The 27,273-nt window shown below is 34.6% G+C and overlaps 1 protein-coding gene across 1 annotated transcript in view; it reads right to left on the bottom strand.

Annotated features, from left to right (window-relative positions):
- Window positions 1–222: 222 nt before the first annotated feature.
- The window catches only part of LOC137394545 (zinc finger protein 91-like), a 61,137-nt gene continuing 34,086 nt past the window's right edge, over window positions 223–27,273 (bottom strand). Inside the window, exons 3-7 of the mRNA XM_068081268.1 lie at window positions 20,392–20,521; window positions 15,971–16,027; window positions 15,797–15,859; window positions 8,177–9,148; window positions 223–746 (exon numbers count right to left, since the gene is read on the bottom strand). Of these exons, the coding sequence (XP_067937369.1) occupies window positions 223–746; window positions 8,177–9,148; window positions 15,797–15,859; window positions 15,971–16,027; window positions 20,392–20,521 (1,746 nt within the window). The remainder of the gene's footprint in view (window positions 747–8,176; window positions 9,149–15,796; window positions 15,860–15,970; window positions 16,028–20,391; window positions 20,522–27,273) is intronic.

The following is a 27,273-nucleotide window of genomic DNA, read 5'->3' as shown; positions in this document are numbered from 1 at the left end:
CTTGTCATTCAATAGAACACATGCATGCAATTTTTGACCCCAAAGCTCCATATATTTACCACAATTAGATAAGTAAATATTAACTCAATATACAACAGTTGTCATTACACAACAAAAAGACACTCCCTATACAATTTTTACACAACCAACTAAGAGTATATGAGTGTATCCAAGAACATTTGAACATGTACAGTTGTATGTCCTTTAATGAAATAGCTTCCATTAAGCATGAGTCTTCATATGACTTATTAACTTATAGCGTTGAGCAAACTGACTACTGCAAATCTTACACTGGAATGGCTTCTCTCCAGTATCAATCCTTATATGACTTGTTAGATTACGGCGACAAGCGAATTGACTATTGCATATCTTGCACTGGAACGGTTTTTCTCCAGTTTGCACCCTCATATGTTCCGTTAGAGTACTACAATGAGCAAACTGACTACTGCAAATCTTACACTGAATTGGCTTCTCTCCAGTATGCGTCTTCGTGTGTGTTGTTAGACTATGACGATGAGTAAAGCCACTACTGCATATATTGCACTGGAATGGTGTTCCTCCAGTGTGTGTTCTCATGTGAGTTGCTAGATGACTGCGGCGAGCAAAGCTAGCACTGACTATCTCACACTGCAGAGGCTTTCTTGTAGTGAGACCTTTTATCTTTGTCTTTACAGCGGTATTGCATAACAATCTTCCAGATATATCATTTTGATCTTTTGGAAAGGATTTCTGTCCACAATTTTTACCTATAATACAAGTTCATATAGTGTTTGGCGCACAAGCTTAGTAGTATGGTATACAGTCAAGAAGTTTTTTATCATAAAAAGTTCATTTAAACCCTATAAGTAATATGAAAAGATTCTTTAAGAGTTTTCATTGCAAAAATGAATAATATACCGTACGTAGCGATTCAAACACACGGTATAAGGTCAAGGACCAACCAACAGATGTAAAGCATTTACGATGAAAGAATTTTTTTGCACTTCATGTTTTTTATTTCAATCTAAACTTGAAACCATTTTTTTATTTTATATCTGTATTTACCAATGTTCATAAAAGCTCATTGCACTCATTGGTATGTTCCCTACAGTTTGCAGAAATGGAAGAGGAGTTACGGGCGTCGATTAATTGTAAAATAAGGTTACCGCAATGATGTTATTAAATAATATGCTACAAATGTGCAAATTTATATGTTATATAATAATAATCTAACAAATGCTACAAATATGTATTTATGAACAAGTGCCATCAACGAACCATACTTATATTACACGCACGAACCAAAATTAGCGTTTTTAATACTAAAATAGTTCCATCGTTTGCTCGCATAGCTGCGTTCTGATTGTTGCTCTTGATGGGACAAACATTTTCTGATTGTTCAGTTAGTCAGTAAGCCACCTCCAAGTATTGTTCAGTTCCGCTCCAGTTGCATGGATATACACTGTGTAAGTTGTGGGTTATAGAGTTGAAGGTGCTGAACAACATGGCAGGTAGTAACTCACTGCAAACCGGCACATTCACCCAGAATTAATGATTTTTTGGAGAACTAAAATTGAGGAGTTGCCCTCTCTTGCCAAACGAATTTCGGCCATTTGATTGGTTTAGAGCGCAAGGTCGTTTATGAGTTAATACAGTGTGTGGAGTTCTAGCATTTATTTATATTGAGAACCTGAGTTCCAATCGACATGTTTTTGATTTCTGAGTAAGATAATCAGCATTATGATTTGTTGCTGCCACTTTCAAGGCACTAGCCAAAGAAATCTACACAAACAACTGAGTCAGCAATGCTATGATAAGTTGCTGAAGTATGCCAAAGACTGGGTAGTTACTAATATAGATTCAGAAAGAACTTTGTGCAAGGAATTTATACATTCTTATACTTATGATGATGTTGTTGATAAGTCTACTGATAGCAAAGCTGAGCTGCCTTTAATCCACTAAACCTGCTATGGAAGGATAACCAGCTTAGCAAAGCTCAACTCAGCACAACAGTCAAATGTAAGTAATCTTATAATTCTGAACTAATCTGCAGTACCTAATGTTTTAAAAGTTTTAAATTACATTTATTAAATTAAAATTACAAACTATGAACTAGGTTTTCACTGTTGTTTAGACAACTCTGCATGATGAATGAAATGTATGAATGCCTGCATCTGGTTAAATTTTATTGGTACATGTTTCTTTCAAGATTGTAACTCATGAGAATGAAGATCCTGAGCCAACTACTAAACAATTGTGCTCCTCATCCTCAATAAGAGCTGAAACTACGCTACCCAAACTATGTGTTATTTGTGGAAAAAAGGAGTGGTGGACTAAGAAAGCTGGTAAGCGCATCGGAGATGGTCTACTAAGGGCAGAGACTAAAGATGCTGGTAAGTTAGGTAACCTTGGCATTATGTTTATCACAACCATGGTCTACCGTAAAGACTAATTAATCTAGCATTTGTGATGATTTGTTGAATTGTTATGTTTGTTTTTACAAGGTAAATTGAAACAAGCTGCTGAGCTAAGAGCCGATCATAGCCTCCTGGTACATTTTCTCTCTGCTGACACCGTCGCTCAGGAGATGTGTTACCACAGACAGTGTTACTACCAACACCCAGGGCTGAAATCATTGTATAACTCCCACACACAAGACACGGGCGCATCATCCAGGTTGGTGTAATCCCTGTACATTGTTATCTGTGTGAATATGAACATTATTGCTGGGTGTTCTGTACATAGCTGCTCCCATCATCCAATATCAACCAAAACCAGAGTACAAACTAATATGACATGTCCACCATATACTTAGATTTTAGCAAAGCACCAAATGAAATATGAAAAGTGTGTAAATTGTGATTTACATCAATACTTAATATGTAGAATTTAAATTATTTATAACATGCCATAGTTCAGCTATACTCTGTTTCTTTTCAGTGAATCTTTACTCAATCAGGTAAAAACCTAATATATGTAATACTGCACAGTATATAGATTGTGTGAAATGTGGCTATTTCTTCTGCAAAACAGTAGAAATGCCCAGATTCTAAATTCACCAGCTGATTCAGATACCGATCCGATATATTGATTCTCATTGAAAAATAATCCGATTCAGATCTTTTGTGTTGCATAGATTATTGGTAATCTTATTTGTTGTGTTGCACAGATAGTTGTTCTTTTTATTATGCAAATTCAAACATAATGCAAAAAAAATATAAATGTTAATGTATTTATTTGTTTGTATTTATGAAAAAAATATACATGTATATGCATATTCACATACTGATATACTGTGCATGTAGTAACAAAACAGTCCGTGTTTCTTGTAATTTGTAAATAAAGGTAATTACTGTGGTACAGTTCTCTCTGTGATAACGAAGTCTCTCTTTTATTGCTGGATGAACTGCTGCGTCTGTACCAGTTTAGAGCAAATCAGCATTTGTTTTAATTACCGTTAGTGATTCAATTCTCTCAGTAAGAAATATCTTTCTTCTATCACTATCAATGTAGCCAGTCGTACTGAAGGGCGATGACACAGATGATGAAGGACAGACTAAATACCGATAAGCCACTAGGGTTACCATTTTTATACGGTACAAACGATACATTGTATCGTCAGGATCAAGAAAGTGATAGATAACTTTATACACCGACTGTTTAAATTACTTTCGTAATGCTAGCAAACAGAAATATTACACTGCGTTTTTGTCTCCATATTTGTTATCTTGCTCGTGATTGGCTGCAATAAATCCTGTCGCCGTAATTGGGAAATACCACACTTTGTGATTACGTCCTGACTAAAGCAAAAAGGTTCCTTAGCTGTGTTTATCAGGCTATAGGCATGAAATAAATTGTGTGGCAGGCCTGAAATTCATTAGGTAAAAGTAAGAAGCTTGCCGCTGATGATTTTTTATTAGTGTTGCAGGCTAAAATACGGTTTTCTGCAAAATAGTTGATCTGTAAAAAGTATTGGAAGTTTCAGATAGTTTCAGAAAAAATCGGCCGATACCGATTCAGATACTTAACACCCATATCGGCACCGATACCAATTCCGATACCGAAATCGGGACAACTCTACAAAACAGTATGCATAATCTAACACCTAATACACTTTCATCCTGTCTGTGTATAAGAAATCGGAAAAACTTCTTAACATGGCCTATGCTGGACTGGTGTCTTTCTAAACAATAAAAAAATTGATGATTGTTTCCTTGGTGAGGGAGCACCTTCTTATGAATTACAGTACATGCTATCTGAACATAATGGTACATGGGAATTTATTGCAACAAGCTGTACCATATGCATTTGTAATAATGTTTTACTTTTTTTTAGTAACCTAGAGACATGACTCAGCCCTGCCTTCTGCGGGGAAGTGATCACTTATCGATTAGTCACCATGAAGCGGATCTTATCAATGACTCAGTTAAGAGAGCTCTACAATAAGTATGATGATGCCCCTGATATCGAGAGGTATGCATGATCAATACATAGCGCCAGTAATGAATTGTTCATTAGTTTACTCGGAAAGATGTTTCCTTTGTGAAAAAAAAACCAAACATGATTTGATTTGCAGCCAAGAATATCTTAAATTGCTCAAAAACCTGTTGGTTTGCCAATAATAGTTTACAAGCTGATCATCATACATTTTTGTCTAGGTGCTCTGCAAAGATGGTATCTCACACAGAGTGAGGAATACTCAAAGATGCCTTTTGCTCATGTAAGGCTAGTAAATGTCAGACAGGACAATGTGGCTGCTATGAGCAGAACCTGAAATGCACCGAGTTCTGTCAGTGTTGTCACTGTAAGAATAAAGCTGGAGGAGATGACAACGACGAAGGAGAAATCCAAGAGGACGACGACTTTGATGGCTAATTTCAGTTCTGATGTATTTGAATTCATTATTTTCTTCATTTCCAACATAATCTAGTTTTAACTTTTCCATAGACCAGTGGATAATCAAACAAATCAACTATCAATGTTTTTTAACTTGTTTGATAATTCGCAAGGCATGTGCCGGCAAGGGGGCATTTCTATCCACCCCTGTGATTTTTTTACAATCAAAACCTTTAGTAGTTATACTTTCATTTAAAAGATATGAGTGTTCAGTCAATGAATTTAAGAAAACTTAATGCTCAGTTTGAATTTAAATGATTGCCATATGTAATGAAGAGGGTTTGTTCGTATTTTTATACACCCCTGTTTTCCCGGCTATCGTGCCGGTTTAGAGCGAGTTACGACCAAGATTTGAAAAATTCAGGTTTTTTTGACCCAGAAACCACTTAAATTGCGTATATCCATGTAACTGGAGCGGAACTCAATTTTTAGGCCACTTTTTAGATAGTGGCTTACTGACTAAGTACCTTCCACAACATTCTCTCAAACTCTTATTTTGCACTGCTGAACTAGTGGATATTTTTGGCAAAACAATTTTTTGGCACAGCAAAACCTTTGTGCGTTGCATTTAGCGCAAATGCAAAGCATAAAAGTTTTAAAGACTGTTTGAAAGAACAAAGAAATACTATTTACTTGAGACAATTATTAATTATTTCTATGAAGTTGCTTTCAAAGTTTTAAGGATAAAAGTTGAAAAACCTTTTAATGAGACAACGGGAAAATTGATTACTATTGATGCAAACGACCTATTATTAATACGATTTTGTGGCCAGTTTTCTACTAATCACATGATAATATTGGTTCATAAAGATCAACGATTGTCAAAGTGGCGGTCAAATTGAGGTGACGTTTAAATAGAGGATGGTGCTCTATTTTTCAACATTTCTCTCACAGTGGCGGTGTAGTCTCACAGTCTCTCTCATAGTCAAATAGAGGTGATGTTCAAATAGAGGTGGTGTTCAATTAGAGGTTCTACGGTATTCAGCAGTTTTATCAGAAATGTACCTACTTGAAATCAGCTGGTACATATCGTTAATAAAGCAAACCTAAAATGTTTGTAAGCATGCACCCCCCAAACCGCCAACCCCTACCCAAATAACACCCAGTACATTACAGCTTTCACTGCAGTTCTCCTATTGCACTGCAGTGTCATTCGGTTGCTAATATCGCATTTCTCAACCAGTAATACCCTTTTTTCCAATATCACTTTGGTTGTGGGCTATATGACAGGGGAATTTCTAGTATATTCTAATATAAAGCATTAGCTCAACTACGGGGATGAGTCATTACCTGCGGCCTCAGGCCTAACAACAAATCGTAAAAGCTCTTTTGAGTGCACTGATGCTCCATTTTTAACCCTTCTTATAGTGGCAAACAAATGGAAGTGGCCAAAAAATGGAGGTGGCAGTCAAATGGAGGTGGCGTTCAAATAGACGCTGGCGTTGTATTTTTTTTTAATTTGTTAGTTTTCTGAGGTCAATTTAACCATTTTAGGGGCGAAGTGATTGTCGCCTATATTTTGCACTCCCCTTTGGGCGGAGCTCCTTTTGATGAAATGAATCTGCCAACTCGTCAAAGATCTTGATAAATATGCATTGGCAAGCCGAGAAATATCTCTACCAGTTGATATATATTGCTTGCAACAAACATGCGATGATATTATACCCTATGGCCATAAGCCATGCTTAATAATTTGTTGATGCTTTCAATTTTTCATTTCAATTAAAGTTTTAAGGTGCTTTTTCATTTTATAGCTATGTTTAACGATGTCGCTTAATGCATTCATCGATATGTTTGTTACAGTTAACAGCTAACACTAGCTTTTTATTTACAGTAAAAAAGGAGTTATGAGCGTCGATCAATTGCAAGCCGTGTTAAGATAACCGCAAGCATTCTAACAAATAATACGCTAATCATCTGAAACTTTTATAATGTATAATGGTAATCTATCAAATGCTGCAGATTTAGATTCAAGAACAAGTTACATAAACAAACCATACTTATAATACTACTATAGTACAAGCAGAAACGAAAATTAACAATTGTAAGCGTAAACTGTTTATCACATACATGTACGTCAAAGTATGAAGTTCGCATTAGAAAATTACTATTAGCCTGAAGCAGGTATTAATGACGTTTACTCTAGTGATTTCAATGCGTTTGATTTCAAAAAATGAACATCTTGAGAGTTCGAAAACGAACTTTTTCTTATAAACATGAGCAACGAAAGAATTAATTTTCATCGATGTAGCCGAGTCATTATTCCCACCATTTTGTGAACGATTTTCGACTGATCAATTGCTATTATGGGTTCGCAAAAATCAAAGAATGTTGAAGAAGCGTTCATATGTAAGTGATGTTCAAATAGGTTTTACGGTGTATTAAACGAATGGAAAAACAGTGGGTACAGCCTATAATATAAGCTACTTGTATATAATATAAACTTTTGCATACTTGTTATGGAAAACAGTCTTTCAAGCTCGCTCGGGTGTAGCCAATACATGTTGTCAGCTTATAGACATTATTTTCCACAATTAAACAAGTATTGAAAACAGAATCTTTATAGTTTTCTTCAGTTACTACCATAAAATTGTGTTTTTTTAACTTTTAAGCTGGCCAGCAAGATACACGTTGAGGCTGAAAGTCAACTACAAAATCTAATAATAAATGCAACAAGAAACCTTACATGTTATGTGAACTATTGCTCAGAAGGTATGTAAGAATTTTCATGCACTATAAAGATTAAAGCTTCGCTATAAATATTCAACTGCTAAAGTAATTGATTTGATGTTTCCGACGTCAGTAAGTTTGGTCAGGAGGATCAGCCAATGTACCAATCTCCAAAAAGTTGCAGTTGCTTGCTAGTCATGTTCATATCGGTTCAACAAAACTGAAAAACTGAACCAAGGCTTGTTATTCAATAGAACACATGCATGCAAATTATTTGTGACCACAAAACTCCATATATTTTACCACAAATAGATAAGTAAATAATAACTAAATATACAACAGTTGTGATTACGCAACAAAAAGACACTCCCTATACAATATTTACACAACCAAATAAGAGTATATGAGTGTATGACTATCCTAGTACATTTGAACATGTATAGTTGTATGTCCTTTAATGAAATGGTTTCTATCAAGTATGAGTCCTCAAGTGTCTTGTTAAATTAGAGCTTTCAGCAAACCGACTACTGCAAATCTTACACTGAAATGGCTTCTCTCCAGTATGAATCCTTATATGATTTGTTAGATTACGGCGACAAGCGAATTTACTACTGCATATCTTGCCGACTACTGCATATCTTACATTGAAATGGCTTCTCTCCAGTGTGAGTCTTCATGTGTGCTGTTAAATTACATCGTTGAGAAAACCGACTACTGCAAATCTTACACTGAAATGGCTTCTCTCCAGTATGAATCCTTATATGATTTGTTAGATTACGGCGACAAGCGAATTTACTACTGCATATCTTGCACTGAAACGGTTTTTCTCCAGTGTGAGTCCTCATATGTTCCGTTAGAGTACTACAATGAGCAAACCGACTACTGCAAATCTTACACTGAAATGGCTTCTCTCCAGTGTGAGTCTTCATGTGTTTTGTTAAATTACAACGATGAGCAAACCGACTACTGCATATCTTACATTGAAATGGCTTCTCTCCAATGTGAGTCTTCATGTGTGCTGTTAAATTACATCGTTGAGAAAACCGACTACTGCAAATCTTACACTGAAATGGCTTCTCTCCAGTATGAGTCTTCATGTGTGTAGTTAGACTATAACGACGAGTAAAGCCGCTACTGCATATCTTACACTGAAATGGTTTTCCTACAGTGTGAGTCCTCATATGATCCGTTAGAGTACTACATTGAGCAAACCGACTACTGCAAATCTTACACTGAAATGGCTTCTCTCTAGTATGAGTCTTCATGTGTCTTGTTAAATTAGAACGATGAGCAAACCGACTACTGCAAATCTTACACTGAAATGGCTTCTCTCCAGTATGAGTCTTCATGTGTGTTGTTAGACTATGACGACGCGTAAAACCGCTACTGCATATCTTACACTGAAATAGCTTCTCTCCAGTATGAGTCTTCATGTGTGTTGCTAGATGACTGCGGCAAGCAAAGCTAGCACTGAATATCTCATTTTGAAGAGGCTTCCTTGCAGTGAGAGCTTTTATCTTTGTCTTTACAGCGGTATTGCCTAACAATCTTCCAGATATATCATTTTGATCTTTTGGAAAGGATTTCTGTCCACAATTTTTACCTAAAATACAAGTTCATAGTGTTTGGCCTACAAGCTTAGTAGTATGGTATACACTCAAGAAGTTTTATATCATAAAAATGTCATTTAAACCCTATAAGTAATATGAAAACATTCTTTAAGAGTTTCCGTTGCAAATATGAATAATATACCGTATGTAACGATTCAAACACACGGTATAAGGTCAAGGACCGACCATCAGATGTGAAGCAATTACGATGAAAGAATTTTTTTGTACTTCAATTTTTTTTTATTTCATTTTAAATATGAAGTCATATTTTTATTTTATATCTGTATTTACCAATGTTCATAAAAGCTCATTGCACTCATTGGCATGTTCGCTACAGTTTGAAGCCAATGGAATTAATTGTAAAATCAGATTACCGCAATGATATTATCAAATAATATGCCACCAATCTGCAAATTTATATGTTATATAATAATAATCTAACAAAAGATACAACTATGTATTCATGAACAAGTGCCATCAACGAACCATACTTATATTACACGCACGAACCAAAATTAGCGTGTTTAAAACTAAAATAGTTTCATCGTTTGCTCGCATAGCTGCGTTCTGATTGTTGCTCTTGATGGGACAAACATTTTCTGATTGTCCATTACCTTCCACAACGTCCTCTCAAACTCTTCTTTTGCACTGCTGAACTAGTGAATATTTTCAGAAAAACAATTTTTTGGCACAGCGAAACTTTTATGCGTTGCATTTAGCGCAAATGCAAAGCGTAAGTTTTGCTCGCTAAACGTAACCATTGGCCTAAAACCAGTCATTCATCTGCCATCATATATGTAAACTGTTTTTTATATATGTATAATTCAAAGTATCAAGACCGTGTTTCAAAGAACAAAGAAATACTATTCGCTTGAGACAATTATTAATTATTTTTATGATGTTGCTTTCAAAGTTTTAAGGATAAAAAAGTGAAAAGCCTTTTAATGAGACAATGAGAGAATTGATTACTATTGATGCAAACGATTTATTATTAATACAATTTTGTAACCACTTTTCTACTGATCACTTGATAATAATGGTTCATAAAGATCAAGGATTGTCAAAGTGGCGGTCAAATTGAGGTGGCGCTTAAATAGTGCTCTATTTTTCAACACTTTTCTCACAGTGGCGGTATAGTCTCATAGTCGAATAGCCTATCTCATAGCCAAATAGAGGTGACATTCAAATATAGGTGGTGTTCAATTAGAGGTTTTACGGTATTCAGCAGTTTAATCAGAAATGTACCTACTTGGAATCAGCTGGTACATATTGTTAATAAAGCAAACCTAAAATGTTTGTAAGGAGGTACTAAATAAATTATATTTCATTTTACATAAACATGAAAAAATGAAGATCATAAAGAGTTTCATTCAAATTTAGTCTGACTGTGGTACAAAGCTAACTCGAAGGACAAGTGCTATCATGTGACAAACTGCCATAGAAAATTTTTTACATTTCTATGAATACCAATAGTTAACTTTCAGCTTGAGTCATGATCTGGTCGTCTATGCTCTGGTCATGTGTTTGTGAAGACCAAGAGCCAAACATGTCCAACATACAAACTCAGCTTATCGAAATCATTAGAAGTCTGTCACTATATCTTTTGTCAAAGATTTTCCAAAATGCTAAACTCTTCCCAACAAATACAAAACAAAATAGGTTACTGTCCACCTTAATTATAGTCTAGGAGCAGAGTAACTCAATTGTGGGTTGTTATTACTTTACTCAACTTATTCAATATGATGTGTGCAAAAGATTCTTCAATATTCATATATTGCATGTTGGCACGTCGCACTCTGTAATGTCATTACTTATATACTTTCATGTTTAAATTACATACTCATCAAATGGCGGAGGCGTAATAAACAAGTCAATCGCTGTTGCCATTGTGACAAGGAATTTCACAGACTGTGATTGGATACTTGGAACAAAATGTCATAGTCCGCCAGAATGCTTAGTAATAGCGGCTCAAACTAGCCGCATGATCTGTGTGCACTGTGTGCCTGAGCTACGAATCTCAAGTGATTTAGCAGTCCTATCACCTCAACAAAAAAAATTGGTAACTGAACGTGTTGACCATTATAAGTTCAACCATTTGGAACCATTTATAACTATTGCTAGGTAAGAAGAACTAATTATTTTCATGATCAAACCGAAGACCTCGTTCTTTCACCACAATAGCCATTAATTCATTGTCATTGAATATCAATAACGATGTTCATACCCTACAGGATGAAAATATTAGTTGGTCATAAAAACTCGCAATTTCGCAAACAGTCAATCACGCGAATTATTAAATTCCGTGAATAAGTAGTTTTATTTTTAATTACAAGAGAGAATAACTACTGCATCAAATTGAAAACTAGTCGCTAGCCTAGTTTTAATATAAATACTAAACGTAATTGAGTTCCAAAACATTTTTAAAATCAATGCCTGAGCTTTGAGCTAACATCATTGCCAATACATCACATTTATTTACAAAATTATTCGAGGTTGTAACAAGATATGCAAAATGGCGTCATCGTGAAATTAGCCGATGGGCAGAAGTACTAAACATAGCTGAGTTCCAAAACTTCTTTAAAATCATCCCCAGGCTTTGAGCTTTATTGCCATTGCGTCAAACTTTACAAAATAATTCAAGGTTTTTCACAAGTTATTCGGCATGGCTTCAGCATAGCAAAAAAGCTCTCCAAGTCTTTTTACATTAAAATCAACTCGATCAATCTCTAATACCAAAGTCAAGGACGATCATGGTTATGATCAGGACATTACGGTATGTATTTGATTTGCAGTGCAGATACGTTTTTCATAATCAACTGCATTAGTTAATTCTTCTGTTTAAAAACTGATCGCTTTCATTAAATACTTAAGCTATTGTTTTTGTACTTCCTTAACATTCGTTAATTTTTTTTCTATTTTGTGTTTACTGCAGACTGAGAATGAAACAACCTACTTCGATCACGAAAACTAGAGACATGTAGTAATAATCATCAAGGCAGGAATATTAGCAGAGAAGCAACCAGTCAACCCCTCCATTGACTACAACTCCTTGATATCGCTGCGGCAAACATGATTAAATTAAATATTTTATTTCATGTATAGATATATTATAATTTATTACAAACTTGAGTGTACAAATAAAATATTTCAAATACAAATAAAATTTTACAAACGATGAATGGAATAAATATAAACAGTTTAGTCCATATGGCGGTTGTTTAGCAATAAAATTAAACTAGTACTCTTGATATGTGAATACTAGCGTGTGATGGTGCTTTCTGACTAGTTATTTTGGTGATAGCAGCTCTGTCACCGTCTTGGGTAGATGTTAAAGGCGATTCTCTCGCTACTACATGGCTGGTAAGGAAGTTATCATCAGAACTCTCCTCATGGCTTACTATCGCAAAGTTTTGCCGGTTGGCCAAAGATTTGTGCTCGTAAAGGCGTTTTTGTTCTTTTTTTAAAAACAGATATATTCTTCTCGTAAGTAGCTGCGGTCACTTCAACCTCAATTTCCAGACCTCCGTGAATGATTGGTGATCTTCTAAAAATGACATCTACCACCCTTGCAATCATTGTTCTTCGGTGTATGATGAAAAATCTTTCTCTCACACTAAAAAAAATAATGAAGCGGTAGGGATGGAAAAAATAAGGATTGCGTTTTACCGAAGAACCAAAGTAAAATTCAACTAATTTAGTAAATGCGAAAAACTCATTACTTACCACAAGTTGTTGGCTTATCAAAGGCCTCCAAAGCGATGAATATTCGTGAAAACCTCTGGACGAAGCAAAAATTGTTTATCGTAGCTTAGCATGATCGCCTCGCAGTTGTAAGCTAAATATAAACCGGAACACGCGATGTGCGCATGTGTAGGAATAACTCTATTACTAGCCGCCATAGAGTTAACTTTTCCTCGAGAGTGGCAGTTTTCAGCCGCGAATAAATTCATCCGCGAATATGCATGAAAAGACATTTTTCGTGAAATATAACTCCGCGAATAATTTCATCCTGTAGGGTATTAATATGATGATTCAATCTCTATTGACTGATAATAAATTCTAAGCAACTAACAGATGTCATCACGGACCAGATTTTAGATGTGATTAAATATTCCATTGTATCTTATTGTTTTGTTCGTTTGAATTTGATGATGCGGTCTCCTACTAATCACGCCGCCTGATCCCACAAATCATGGCTGGAGTATAGACGATGATGAGATTTTTGTGCAGTGATTTAGTGATGGACACAGAGCTATTCCCAGGCAGCTTGTCCATTGGACTAGTTGCTCATGCAAAAAGAGTAGATGTGAAAACTGATGATGATGCAAACTGCATCTTTAGTTTGCTTAAGTTTGTGGCTGTGTAAACTGCAGCAATGAAATGAACGACGAGTTTGAAGATGGTAATCATATAGACAGCGATGATGAGCTTTAAAATTCTATTTAATAGTTTTATTAAATACTTTGCAATATGCTTTCTGGAATCGATTGAGAGTTTTCGATTTATCATGATAAACAGACTGTTTACCTTGGCAAACATGCTATATAATAATCATACAATGTATCAAAATACACATACAAAGTCCTATAATATTAATTAACCATCCATAAAGTTAGTTGTCATCGAACATACTGCACCAACATTGTTTTAGCACGCTACCCATACAACATAACTAAAACTAAGCAAGAAATTTCGCATAAAAATGTCAGTTAAATAAAATAACATGTAGTATCACCAACGAAAAGTACTAAGAGAAGAATAATAAATACTTTATGCTTGTCACGTGTCGCCCAGCAATATAATAATTTCATTTAAAATATTAAACATTAAACTTGTTAATTAGTCTGCGTCACAACCAGTGTACCTAATGAGGTATACAGTATAGCCTGTCAATCAGTAGTTGTACAGGTCCCACTGTAAAGAGTATGAAGAGGGCTCCTGACAGACCAGTGGATAAGATGATGACGAGGAAAGTCTGTCATATTGAGTCTCTGACGGCTGACTACAAAGTAAAGAATCACATCCATTACATACAATGAGTTTAAAATACAAAATTTATGTACGTTTATGGTGCAATATTTATCCACCATAACCTAGCAGAGAAAACGATCTATCAAATCATGTATGTATAAATTTAAAACTTAAAAATAGGAAAAGGTACAGGACTGATTTTTATGTGTAGGCAATGTGCATAGCCCTACATGAAAGGAATAAATGTACACCTTTCAGCTCTTGCCACAACAATAGTTAGTTAACTCAAACATCGCATACTTCTGTAAGGTAATAATTGATATGTGAGCACTATAATAATAATAATAATACAATATAACTCAATAGATTAAAATACAATGAAAGATGTAGTGATATATCATATCGCACGACATAATGCAAAACATAAATCCTATGAAACAATTTAATGCAACGCAGTTCAATACAACATAATACAGTTATTATAATACAATACACAAGAATATAATGTAATAACACAGTAATACAGTATAAGTTCTGCATGACACTATAACATGACGACTTTAATAGGTTTGCTACGGACCTATCTGACCGTTTGTAGATGGTGCTCTACATCTCATAAAAACTTTAGACTATCGGCTCTTTTCTGTTAGTAAGGCTTATTAGAATGTATAACTTGATTATAATGAATTATGTAATCCATAATAGCTAGCAGTAGTAATAGATTTAGATAGATTTTAAATTTTAACTGCTACTACCAACGCTGACGGCTGATTTAATTTTCAATGAATTAATGGCTATCGTGGTGAATGAACGAGGTCTTCGGTTTAATCATGAAAATAATTAGTTCTGCTTACCTTATAGTTGTAAATAGTTCCAAATGGTTGAACTTAGAATGGTCAACAAGTTCAGTTACCGTTTTTATCTTTTGAGGTGATAGAACTGCTAAATCACTTGAGGTTAGTAGCTCAGGCGCGTGGCACAAGCTACTAGTTTGGGCCGCCATTATAAAGCAATCTGGCGGGTTATGACGTTTTGTTCCAATTATCCAATCACAGTCTGTGAAATTCCTTGTCACAATGACAACAGTGATCGACTTGTTTATTATGCCTCCGCCAGTTGATGAGTATGTAATTTAAACATGAAAGTATATAAGTAATGACATTACAGAGTGCAACATCCAAACAGGCAATAAATGAATATTGAAGAATCTTTTGCATGCATCAAACTGCATAAGTTGAGAAAAGTAACAGAAATTATTTTTATGACAGATAGGGTTATCCTGCTCTCTGACTATTAGCAAATACATTTTAAAATGACCCGGATGACAGCAAAAGTTGCATCGACAAAGTGCTGAGATGTTGTACCGATATATGAGTGTGAAGACCAGCGGTGCACACGTTAATATAGCAACCATTACAAACAGGATTGGCTATAAAAAACTGAAGTCCTCTGACAACTAGTACTGAAAAGAACATCTATAAAAAAGTATGTGGCTTAATAGAAAATGACACAATAAATTATAGTCAGATTTAGTATTTTAGTTTTACTAATAAACCAGTTTGTGAGAAAATAGAGATAGGTAATTATTATATTTACTCAGCTAAAAGGCACTGGACATCTGAGCTAATCAACAGCAGTTAGTACTATTATCTAATAAATCTTCAACTAACCAGTTGGGTAGGGATTATCAGCACCACCATCAGATCCTGGTTTTGTTATCACTTCAGCAACTCCTACAATAAATATGAGAGGCCATATAGAAAACATAACAATGAGCGTTGTCTCGTGTATTTACTAAGTTGAAATGAATCCCATGAAAACATAATTGCAACATAATTAATTACCTTCATCACTGTCATTGCTGATTGATGACTCACTAGGTTGTACTTCAACCTCAGTATCTACAATAGAAAATATCCTTAAATTACTAACTACAAGCAGAGTTATAGTTCAACTAGATATGAAGGTCAGCCTAAAAAATGTTTGGTCTAAACCGACAGGTAAAAGCATGATGATAAAATATTATGTACTTATGATACTCTATGGCTATAGTGGAACTAGTTATAGCAGAAATAGGAATACAAGACTTGTATCTACAGAAACAACATATATGGTAGTAATAATAACAATAGCTGTTAAGTTTATAGAGACATGGTCTAAAGAGGAATTAGAATTAGAGAAAATGACAAAAGTAAACATGGCTACCAGGAACATGAATAAACAAGAAATGGGTACAGGGAACAGATGTACCTAGTACAGTATGTACATAGTACAGATGATCGTAGATGGCATGACTAAGAAAAAAAAATGTATACAGAAGATACAAAAACATAACCATAAGTGATCGTTAATTTTTATCATATAAATATATATAGATATATATGATATTATAGCCTAAGGCCCTGTGCCGTGCTCAGCAATTCGTTGGTGCTTTCAATTTAAATTTTAAAGATGTGGTTGCGTCAAATTTGATTTGATCTTAAAAGAAAGCATTTTTTTTCTCTATCAGTTGATATGTTGCTTGTTGTGTTACGCGATCACATTGCCAAGATATTTGGAGATTAAAATCGAAAAAGTCTGATCGCGGTAAAAACGCTCAGGTCACAAAAACGTGCCCAGACTTGCCCAAAATGATGTCACGCGTTATACAACCTGTCTCTATCTCTTGTATTCACATCAGCTATTTGCGATAAAAGTCTAGTCTTACGCGGCTCTATTGGCATATATCTTATTTTGTATTTGCTCATGTTGGCTAGAATAAAAATTTAAATCCAGCTACAGATGCATTATTATGAATGTTTCAAAGACCTCAAATAACGAAAATTGAAAATTTGTTTTACTCACTTTCTCCAAATGTTGTGTAGACATTTGGGTACCGACTACCAATTATACCCGTCTACGGTAATTCTGTCAAGCTAACTATGTAGAACGAGGTCTTTGTATCAGCACAGTTCCGCAGCTACCCATACTAAAGATATACAGCCTCCCATAAGTCCCGCCCACATTATGTCCGTCGCCTATCCTTGGGGCGGGGCTGCATATCATTGCCTACACCATCTACGTACTAGTTTCTTACTAGTAGTATTCTTACCGAATACTACCGAAGTGAAATAAGCAAGCCGCGTCTTTCAAAAGAATATAGATAGGGATAGAGTTTTAAGGATGAGAAGTCTGCTGCAAACTGGATTTGAACTCACATTCTTCAGTTCTGCGGACATCCATATACTATATCCAATTCACTACAATATTCTGCAAATCATGTTTTGCATTATCTTCAACAATATTATTTTATTATATAATTTTTACAAGCAAAAATATTTTCATCTCGGCTTAAAGCTTTTATTAAAAATATTCATCAAGTCGTGGCCACTCACATAGTTTTAGCTGATACAATAAGACAAATTCATCTAATGTAACAAACTCAAACAAAACATCATGGTTTATGCAGCACACATTCAAGTCTCTCTTTCCCTTCTCTTCCCCTGTCAGTTATCACACTGACAAAGCTTCTTCGGCTGGTGGGACGACATAAACATTCTGTAATCAATAAAACAAATGCAATAAATATATGTCACTCATAGATATGTCATTCTAAAGCGTATCTATTGACAGCTTCCACATTGGGAGTTAAATAGATTGCGAGTGTAATTTAAAAAACGAATAAACGTTTAACAAAGGCACAAGTACGCCAACCCAACGATTCGAAGCTTTGGTTCTGGAAATTAAAGATTTGCATTGATCAATCGATTTTCTTCACTTTCTACAAGTGAAAAGTGAACATCTAATGTCAAATCATAAATCTAATTTACTAGATAAAGATGCCACAGAAAATCTGAAGCGAATGTAGCTAGGTGAACCGATAAAAAATATAAAACGATGATTTGTGATAGCAAAAAGTTACAATTTTATTAATTAGTACATGTATTAATGAGTACTAAAATATTACCATTAGTATATTCATCAATCTAAGCCATTGTATAGCTAGATGCTAAAGATTAAAAAGACGCCGTCAAGAACTTACTGTACATACGTATCTCACACGCGCAGGAAATTACATTTTAGCCTCAAACAGGGAAATATAATCTGAATATAAACTCAACAGGAAACTCTATAGGAGACTCAAAGTAAAAGATAAATTTACCTCCATTCTCCGAGCTTCCTCCGTAGAATTGATGCCAAAAAAACTCGGAGTCACCTTCGCAGTAGCTTTACAGCAATTTTACAATAACATTATTACATGTATGTTGTTCGCCAATAAAACGTGTCGATCGAGTAATTCATTAAAGTAACGATGTTAATTAATTTAGTAAATATCGATGTCCATGCGATTTAATAATAGAGTGAAATCCCTAAATTTGAGATCACAGGCAACACGTTTTACGAGTGATAACATTTATTACGGCCTATATTAAAATTTTGCGCTTATGATTGGCTAAGGGAGCGACCTCATATTTATCGCTCGTGGTTTCTTTTCAGATATATTGCTTGTGACGTCACGAAAGAAGCACCCGCTGGAACGTGAGCTTTTTAAAAGAGGGCCTCATTCAAACGCATATATCTCTGGACAGGGTTGGTCTACAAAGACAAAAATGGCATCAAATTGTAGCTGATGTTTTAGCCTTTTATGGGTCTTAATTTCATTGAATCAAATTTTTTTACGCAACCACATCTTTGAGGGGCATTTTCCTTTTAAAGCTATGTTTAACGATGTCGCTTAATGCACTCATTGACATGTTTGCTACAGTTTGCAGCTCACACTAGCTTTTTATATACAGTAGAAGAGGAGTTATGAGCGTTGATCAATTGTAAGCCATGTTAAGATAACCGCAAGCATTCTATCAAATAATACGCTATTCATCTGCAAATTTTATGTTGTATAATGGTAATCTATCAAATGCTGCAGACTTATATTCAAGAACAAGTTACATAAACAAACCATACCTATAATATTACTATAATACAAGCAGAAACGAAAATGAACATCTTTGAAACAAGAGTATTTGCCATAGAAGTTTTTCAACCTCAAATCTTCTTCTGCACTGTGGGACTAGTCGATATTAGTGTCCAAACAATCTTTTGTACAAATGATGAACTTTTGCTGCATCGCTAAGCACAACATTTAGCCTAAAAGTAGTGGTTCATACACCATCGTAAATCTAAACTGTTTGTTCGCATACATGTGCGTCGAAGTATCAAGTTCACGTCAAAAAATCAACTACTATTAGCCTAATACAGTTATTGATAATGTCTACGGTGTTGATTTCAAAATTTTGACAAAAAAAATTAACACCTTCACAGCTGGAAAAAGAACTTCGATATGAACATAAACAGTGAAAGAATTAATTTCATCGATGTAACTGAGTCATTATTACCACCAGTTTGTGGACACTTTTCGACTGATCAATTGCTATTATGGGTTCGCAAAGATCAAAGAATGTCGAAGAAGCATTCATATGTAAGTGGTGTTCAAATAGAGTTTTTACGGTGTATTAAACGAATGGAAAAGCAGTAGGTACAGCCTATACAATCTGTGCACCCGTAACAAAAAAACAGTCTTTAAAGCTCGGGTTCAGCCCATACATGTTGTCAGCTTATAAAAAATATTTTCCATAATTAAAAAAGTATTAAAACCAGAATCTTTATAGTTATTTTCAGATGTTAATACCATAAAATTGTGTTTTTTAACTTTTAAGCTGACCAATAAGATACACAATGAGGCTGAAATTCAACTACAAAATCTAATAATAAATGCAAAAAGAAGCCTTAACTGTTATGTGAATTATTGCTCAGAAGGTATGTAAGAATTTTCATGCACTATAAAAATTAAAGCTTTGCAGCAAATATTTAATTACTAAAGTAATTGATTCGATGTTTCCGACGTCAGTAGGTTTGGTCAGGAGGATCAGCGAATGTACCAATCTCCAAAAAGTCGCAGTTGTTAGTCATGTTCATATCGGTTCAACCAAACTGAAAAACTGAACCGAGGCTTGTTATTCAAGGGAACACATACAAACAATCTTTGACCACAAAGCTACATATATTTTATCACAGTTAGATAAGTAAATAATAACTCAATATACAACAGTTGTGATTACACAACAAAAAGACACTCCCTATACAACTTATACATAACCAAATAATAGTATATGAGTGTATCCAAGAACATTTGAACATGTAAAGTTGTATGTCCTATAATGAAATAGCTTGTATTAAGCATGAGTCTTCATATGACTTGTTAAATTATAGCGTTGAGCAAACCAATTACTGCAAACATTACACTGAAATGGCTTCTCTCCAGTGTGAGTCTTCATGTGTCTTGCTAGACTATGACGATGATTAAAGCCACTACTGCATATATTGCACTGGAATGGCTTCTCTCCAGTGTGTGTTCTCATGTCTGTTGCTAAATGTGAGTTGCTAGATGACTGCGACGAGAAAAGCTAGCACTGCATATCTCACATTGAAGAGGCTTCCTTGCAGTGAGAGATTTTATCTTTGTCTTTACAACGGTATTGCATAACAATTTTCCAGATATATCATTTTGATCTTTTGGAAAGGAAATCTGTCCACAATTTTCACTTATAATACAAGTTCATAGTGTTTGGCCCACAAGCTTAGTAGTATGGTATACACTCAAGAATTTTTATATCATAAAATGTCATTTAAACCCTATAAGTATAATGAAAAAATTCTTTAAGAGTTTTCATTGCAAATACGAATAATATATCATACGAATAATATATCATACGTAACGATTCAAACACACGATATAGGGTCAAGGACCAACCATCACATGTAAAGCATTTATGATGAAAGGAGTTTTAGTACTTCAAATTTTTTATTTCATTCTAAATTCGAAGTAATATTTTTATTTTATATCTGTATTTACCACTATTTCATAAAAGCTCATTGCACTCATTGGTATGTTTGCTGCAGTTGGCAGCCGATGGAAGAGGAGTTACGAGCGTCGATTAATTGTAAAATCAGATTACCGTAATGATGTTATCAAATAATATGCTACCAATCTGCAAATTTATATGTTATATATTAATCTAACAAATGATAAAAATAATTATTCATGAACAAGTGCCATCAACGAACCGTACTTGTATTACATGCACAAACCAAAATTAGCGTCTTTAAAACTAAAATATTTCCATCGTTGCTCGCATAGCTGCGTTTTGATTGTTGCTCTAGATGGGACACACATCTTCTGATTGTCCAATACTTTCCAAAATGTCCTCTGACTTCAATTTTCTCTTGCACTGCTGAACTAGTCGATATTTTCGGACAAACAATTTTGGCAGAGTGAAACTTTTACGCGTTGCATTTAGCACAAATGCAAAGCATAAAAGTTTTGCTCGCTAAACGTAACCATTGGCATAAACCCAGTCATTCATCTATCATTATAAATGTAAGCCGTTTTGTATATACATGTACGTGTGCTTCGAAGTATCAACATCGCGTTTAAAAAGACAAAGAAATACTATTCGCCTGAGACAGTTATTAATTATTTCCCTGATGCTGCTTTCAAAGTTTGACGGAAAAAAAGTGAAAAGCCTTTGAATGGGACAATGAAAGAACTGCTTACTATTAATGCAAACGATTCATTATTAATAAAATTTTGTGGCAACTTTTTTACTCATCACTTGATAATATTGGTTCATAAAGATCAACAATTGTCAAAGCGATGGTCAAATGGAGGTGGCATTCAACTAGAAGTGACGTTCAAATAGAGGCTAGTGCTCTATTGCTCCCCATTTCCCTCATAGTGGTGGTCAAATAGAGGTGACAGTCAAATAGAGGTGGTGTTAAATTAGAGGTTCCACGGTAATCAGCAGTTGTATCAGAAATGTACCTACAGTGCACCCGCAAGATACGATGTTGATCCATTCCAAGGCTGGCATCATATGGCAAAAAAATCGTATGTTCGGGTATAAAAACCATTGTAATTATACAATTAAAAAAAGGTAAAAATCGTCCACAATTTTATAAAAAATGCTGTACATATTGAAAATAAGTAACAAAATAGTATGTTAGCTTTAGTAACTATAGTTACCCACAGTAGCTGCATTGTATTAAGTGCAACTACTGATTATAATCTGTAAAATCTGCAATTCTATAAAATGCAAAATTGTAATCCATGTACCAAATGCAGATCATACGGTAAGAAGTTCTTACCTTTAAAAGGTACGCATAACATAAACTTTGAATTCACTTTAAATAAGTATAGCTTGCCAAACTCACACTTAAAAAACTAAGTTTTAGTATGTATTTTGAACTATTTTACTGAGTTTCAACTTTTTATCACAAAATTTTATCCTTCATAAGCTTTTGTCTTTTCTTTCATTATAAAATTTAGTGTGTCTGGTTGAAACCTTTGCCAATCAGAACTCAATAAGGCCGAGCGATACAGTTATCGAAAGCGGCTTCTCACACACCTGACTATTTAATGGCTACCGAAAATAAAAATGAAATTTTATTTGCTATTACATTTACAGGACGTACATACCTTTGGAGTAACGTGACTTTAGCTGGTACATGTAGCGAATAAAGCAGAGAGGAGGCAAAAACGTATCAATCCTATATACATGTATGTTGCTGTACACTTGAAGATTAATTTAATACGTAATGAAATGGAAGTTTTAGCAGGCTAAGGAAAGTGTAGTTCTGTCCAATTTTTTTTTGGTTTAAAAGAAAAAAAATGCTGGTGCAATGCAGAAAACTGCTAGCTAGCTAACGTTTGTAGGAGAATCCAGAGAAAGTGCTACAGTAGCTTTTCTTGTATGAAATGTGCAAAAGAATCAATGTAACCATACGTACAAAGTTTGTACGTATTTATACTCTAGATGACAGGGCTTTAACAAGTTTCAGAAAGTAATGTGAATGCGTCAACTATCTTGAGTCGCTAGTTATATGAGTGACATACATACAATGAATTTTATTCACATAGAGATAACAAGCCCACCTGCAAAGACATGGTTAAACAAGAAAATAAAACATAAAATCAAAATGAAACAAATAAAATATGAAAAACATGGAACACAAGAGATAAATAATATATATTATACATGCATTGTTTTAATGTAAAAGTCCACATCAGTAAATTAAACACTTCAAATATTTCTGCCAATGTGGGGTTTTCTGTATCTCCTACTTCCTCGCCTTTACTAAATGGTTGCTCCTTTTGAATGCTGATTGTGTGCATGGCCTTTTAACTCCTTCAAATCTTCAGTCGTAAGCTCCTTTTTGTGCTTGCTTTAATGACGTTCTTGTTTTAATAATAATTTAAAATGCTGATTAGTTGTGATCATATCTCTTGACAACGTTAATAATACGGGTGCCTTCTTCTTATTTACGACATCCAACTTTGTTGACATAGAAATCATTTTTCCTTCATTTTGCAACGTTTGTATCGGTTTCAGATTCGTTAGCTAATGAATTAAATGTAGATACTTGTAGCTATATACGTAGGCTGACTAAAAGTTTACAGTAAAAAATATTATAACACTACAAATGAATATTTGCTCTCGCTTGTGCATTTTACAAAAAGGTTACCACACGGAATGCTGACATGAGAGAAGTAGATCATCGTATCTCTTCTAAACGTTCTGAAAATGTTTTTGGCAAGCTATATTTTGGTGTCTTTTTTTATTTCGACGTGCGTTATGAGCACACCGACTGCCAAATTTTAACTCTGGCAAAACTTTTCTCAAAATTGTATGGTGAAATAAAATTCGAATAGCGAGGTGAAGATCCCACAATGTTTGACTTCGTAAGGTGAAAAAAATTGTATATCAGGGTAATCGTATCTCGAGGGTGCACTTTAATTGGAATCAGTTGGTACATATTGTTAATAAAGCAAACCTAATAGGTTTGTAGGCATGTACTGAGTGAATTCTAATATAAAGACTAGAAAAAGCTTCTAAAGTGAGTTTAAACGTATGAAAAAATGAAGCTCATAAAGCGCTTTATCCAAATTTAGTCTGACTGCTGTAAAAAGCTAACTTGAAAGAAAGTGCTACCATGTGACAAACTGACACGTTTTACATTTCTATGAATACCAATAGTTAAATTTCAGCTTGAGCCATGATCTGGTCGTCAATGCTCTGGTCATGTGTTTACGAAGACAATGAACCAAACGTGTCCAACAGACAAACTCAGCTTATAAACATCATTAGAGGCCTGCCCCTATATTTTTTTGTCAAAGATTTCCCAAAACCCTTCACAAAGTGCTAAAATCTTTCAAACAAATACAAAACAAAATATGTTATTGTCCACCGTAATTATTAGCAAACACAATTAAAAATGACTACGATCACTGCAAATGTTGCCTTGACAAAGTGTTGAGATGTTGTACCGATATATGAGTGTGAAGACCAGCAGTACACATGTTAATATAGCAACCATGACAAACAGGACTGGCAATAAAAAAGCTGAATTCCTTTGACAACTAGTACTAAAAAGAACATCTATAAAAAAGTCTGTGGCTTAATAAAGAATGACACAATAAATTATAGTCAGGTTTAGTATTTTAGTTTTACTAATAAACCAGTTTGTGAGAAAATAGAGGAAGGTAATTATTATATTTACTCAGCTAAAAGGCACTGGACATCTGAGCTAATCAACAGCAGTTAGTACTATTATCTAATAAATCTTTAACTAACCAGTTGGGTAGAGATTATCAGCACAACCATCAGATCCTGGTTTTGTTATTACTTCAGCAACTCCTACAATAAATATGAGAGGCGATATAGAGAACATAACAATGAGCGTTGTCTCGTGTATTTACTAAGTTGAGGTGAATCCCATGAAAACATAATTGCAACATAATTAATTACCTTCACCACAGTCATTGCTGATTGATGAATCACCAGGTTGTACTTCAACCTCAGCATCTACAATAGAAAATATCAATAAATTACTAACTACAAGCAGAGCTATAGTTCAACCAGATATGAGGATCAGACTAGAAAATGTTTGCTCTAAACCGGCTGGTAAAAGCATGATAATAAAATAATATGTAGTTATGATACTCTATGGCTATAGCAGAACTAGTTATAGCAGAAATAGGAATACCAGACTTGTATCTACAAAAAACAACATATATGGTTTTAACAATAATAATAGCTGTTAAGTTTATAGAGACATGGTCTAAAGAGGAATTAGAATTAGAGGAAGTGACAAAAGTAAACATGGCTACCAACAACATGAATAAACAAGAAATGGGTACAGGGAACAGATGTACATAGCACAGTATGTATATAGTACAGATGATCATAGATGGCATGACTAAGACAAAACATGTGTACGGAAGATACAAAAACATAACCATAAGTGATCGTTAATTTTTATCATATATATACCATGAAACCTCTATTTGAATGCCATGGCGATGTATTTTTCAGCCCTTCCCTAATATTGGCATTTTAATAGAGGTGTCGGTTAAATAGAAAGTGATCCTGCATTTTGTGACTAACTCGTCAGCATTTTGAAAAGATCAATTCAACCCTTTGACGAGCGAAGCTAATGTCGCTTATGTTTTGCGATCTTCTTTGGGTGGAGCAACATCAATGCCGTAGGACTCACCATTGTCGCTGGACCTTTTTCCATATACTTTGAAGTGTCTGACAAGTTAAAACCAGGAACTACTTTGGGTGAAAAATATTAGCCAAATACAGTTATTAATTATTTCTATGGTGCTTCTTTCAAACTTTTAAAGACAAAACGGTAAAGTTTCGGAATTAGAAAACGTCATCGAATACGCCATAACAATAGTTGCTACTTTGTTGTACGATGTTCCTGAAGAGTACTCTCATTCTTCATAAAAACACTTTAAAGTCTTCAGATAACATTGCAAACCGCAGTATGAATAAATCTGAAAACAGTGTGTGAAATTTGGACATTAGCGGCTTTGGCGCAGAGTTTAGTTCTGATGACTGTAACGATTGATATCCTCAGGCTCTCAGGTACACCCTTGCTAAAGCCGTTGCAACCAATATAGCAACTACAACAAAATTAATTTTGATTGATGCCACTGAGTCATCGTTAGTAACAATGTGCGAAAACTTTTCAACTGATCATTTTTATATATGGGTTCGTGAAGACCGATGAATGTCAAAGTGGTGGTCAACTAGACAGGGTGTTTAACCTTTTTGCAGGCAGAGCGAAATTATTGTCATCTTGCGATACTGACGACAATGGGCGTAGCGATTATTTTGTCGCCACACGAACATTTTTTTAAAAAGCGATTTTTGGTGGACTTATTGCCTTTTTCTGTTAAATTTTTTTACTAATAGTAAACTACAATATATTGGTCTTTGTTAAAAAAACTAAAAAATAAGCTGTTTTGAAAAAAAACGATCGTTTTTGCAATATTAAACAAATAAAAAATCCGAAATAAAAACGTCTTTAAATAAAATTGGGAACTTTGTTTGTAGCTTGTTTCTGCTTTTGTTTCTGCTTCCTGAATGTTTTCCCAGAGCGCAACAACTTTCTTTTAGTGCCATGGTGCCCTCCAAACGGAATTACCCACGTCTCTCTAATGCTGCGAGGAATAGTAGTGTTAGTGCTAGCAATAATAGGATGATATCTGCTGATTGTGATAACTTTTAGAGTTAGTAGCCAGAACTAATAGTGACAATGAATCTGGTTCAGATTGTGACTGGAGTGATTTTGCATCGGAACTTGAGAGTAAAAGTGATGAAGAAGCTAGTAACAGTTTTCATACTCATAGAGGTGGCAGTGATGCTAGTGTCTGGACTACTATCGGAAATTTATATGCTAATCAGGCATTTGCAAAGGCAAATGCTTCCACAAGTACCATAGCTACAGAAACAGTTACGAGAAGAAATGACTTGAAACACATTTATGTGTATTTACCTGTATCATAAACCCATAATACACATTTACAATATCATAAATGAGAGCGTATCAGGGATTTTTAGCCAATCGATTTTTGAAAAATTAATTTGCCCAGGGGTCGCAAATAGCCCAAAACAACTTGCCTTCGAAAGGGTTAATTAAAGGTTGGCGCTGTATTCTTGAACCATTTTCCTATAAGAACAATTTTTAGCGGTTGCATTTAAATAAAATGGGGTGTTCAAATAAAGTTTTTACATTATCTACAAATAACGGCAGGTTTAGC

The sequence above is a fragment of the Watersipora subatra genome, chromosome 4, assembly GCF_963576615.1.
Source record: "Watersipora subatra chromosome 4, tzWatSuba1.1, whole genome shotgun sequence".
NCBI classification, from domain to species: domain Eukaryota; kingdom Metazoa; phylum Bryozoa; class Gymnolaemata; order Cheilostomatida; family Watersiporidae; genus Watersipora; species Watersipora subatra.
This window is presented reverse-complemented; position numbering and strand designations above follow the sequence as displayed.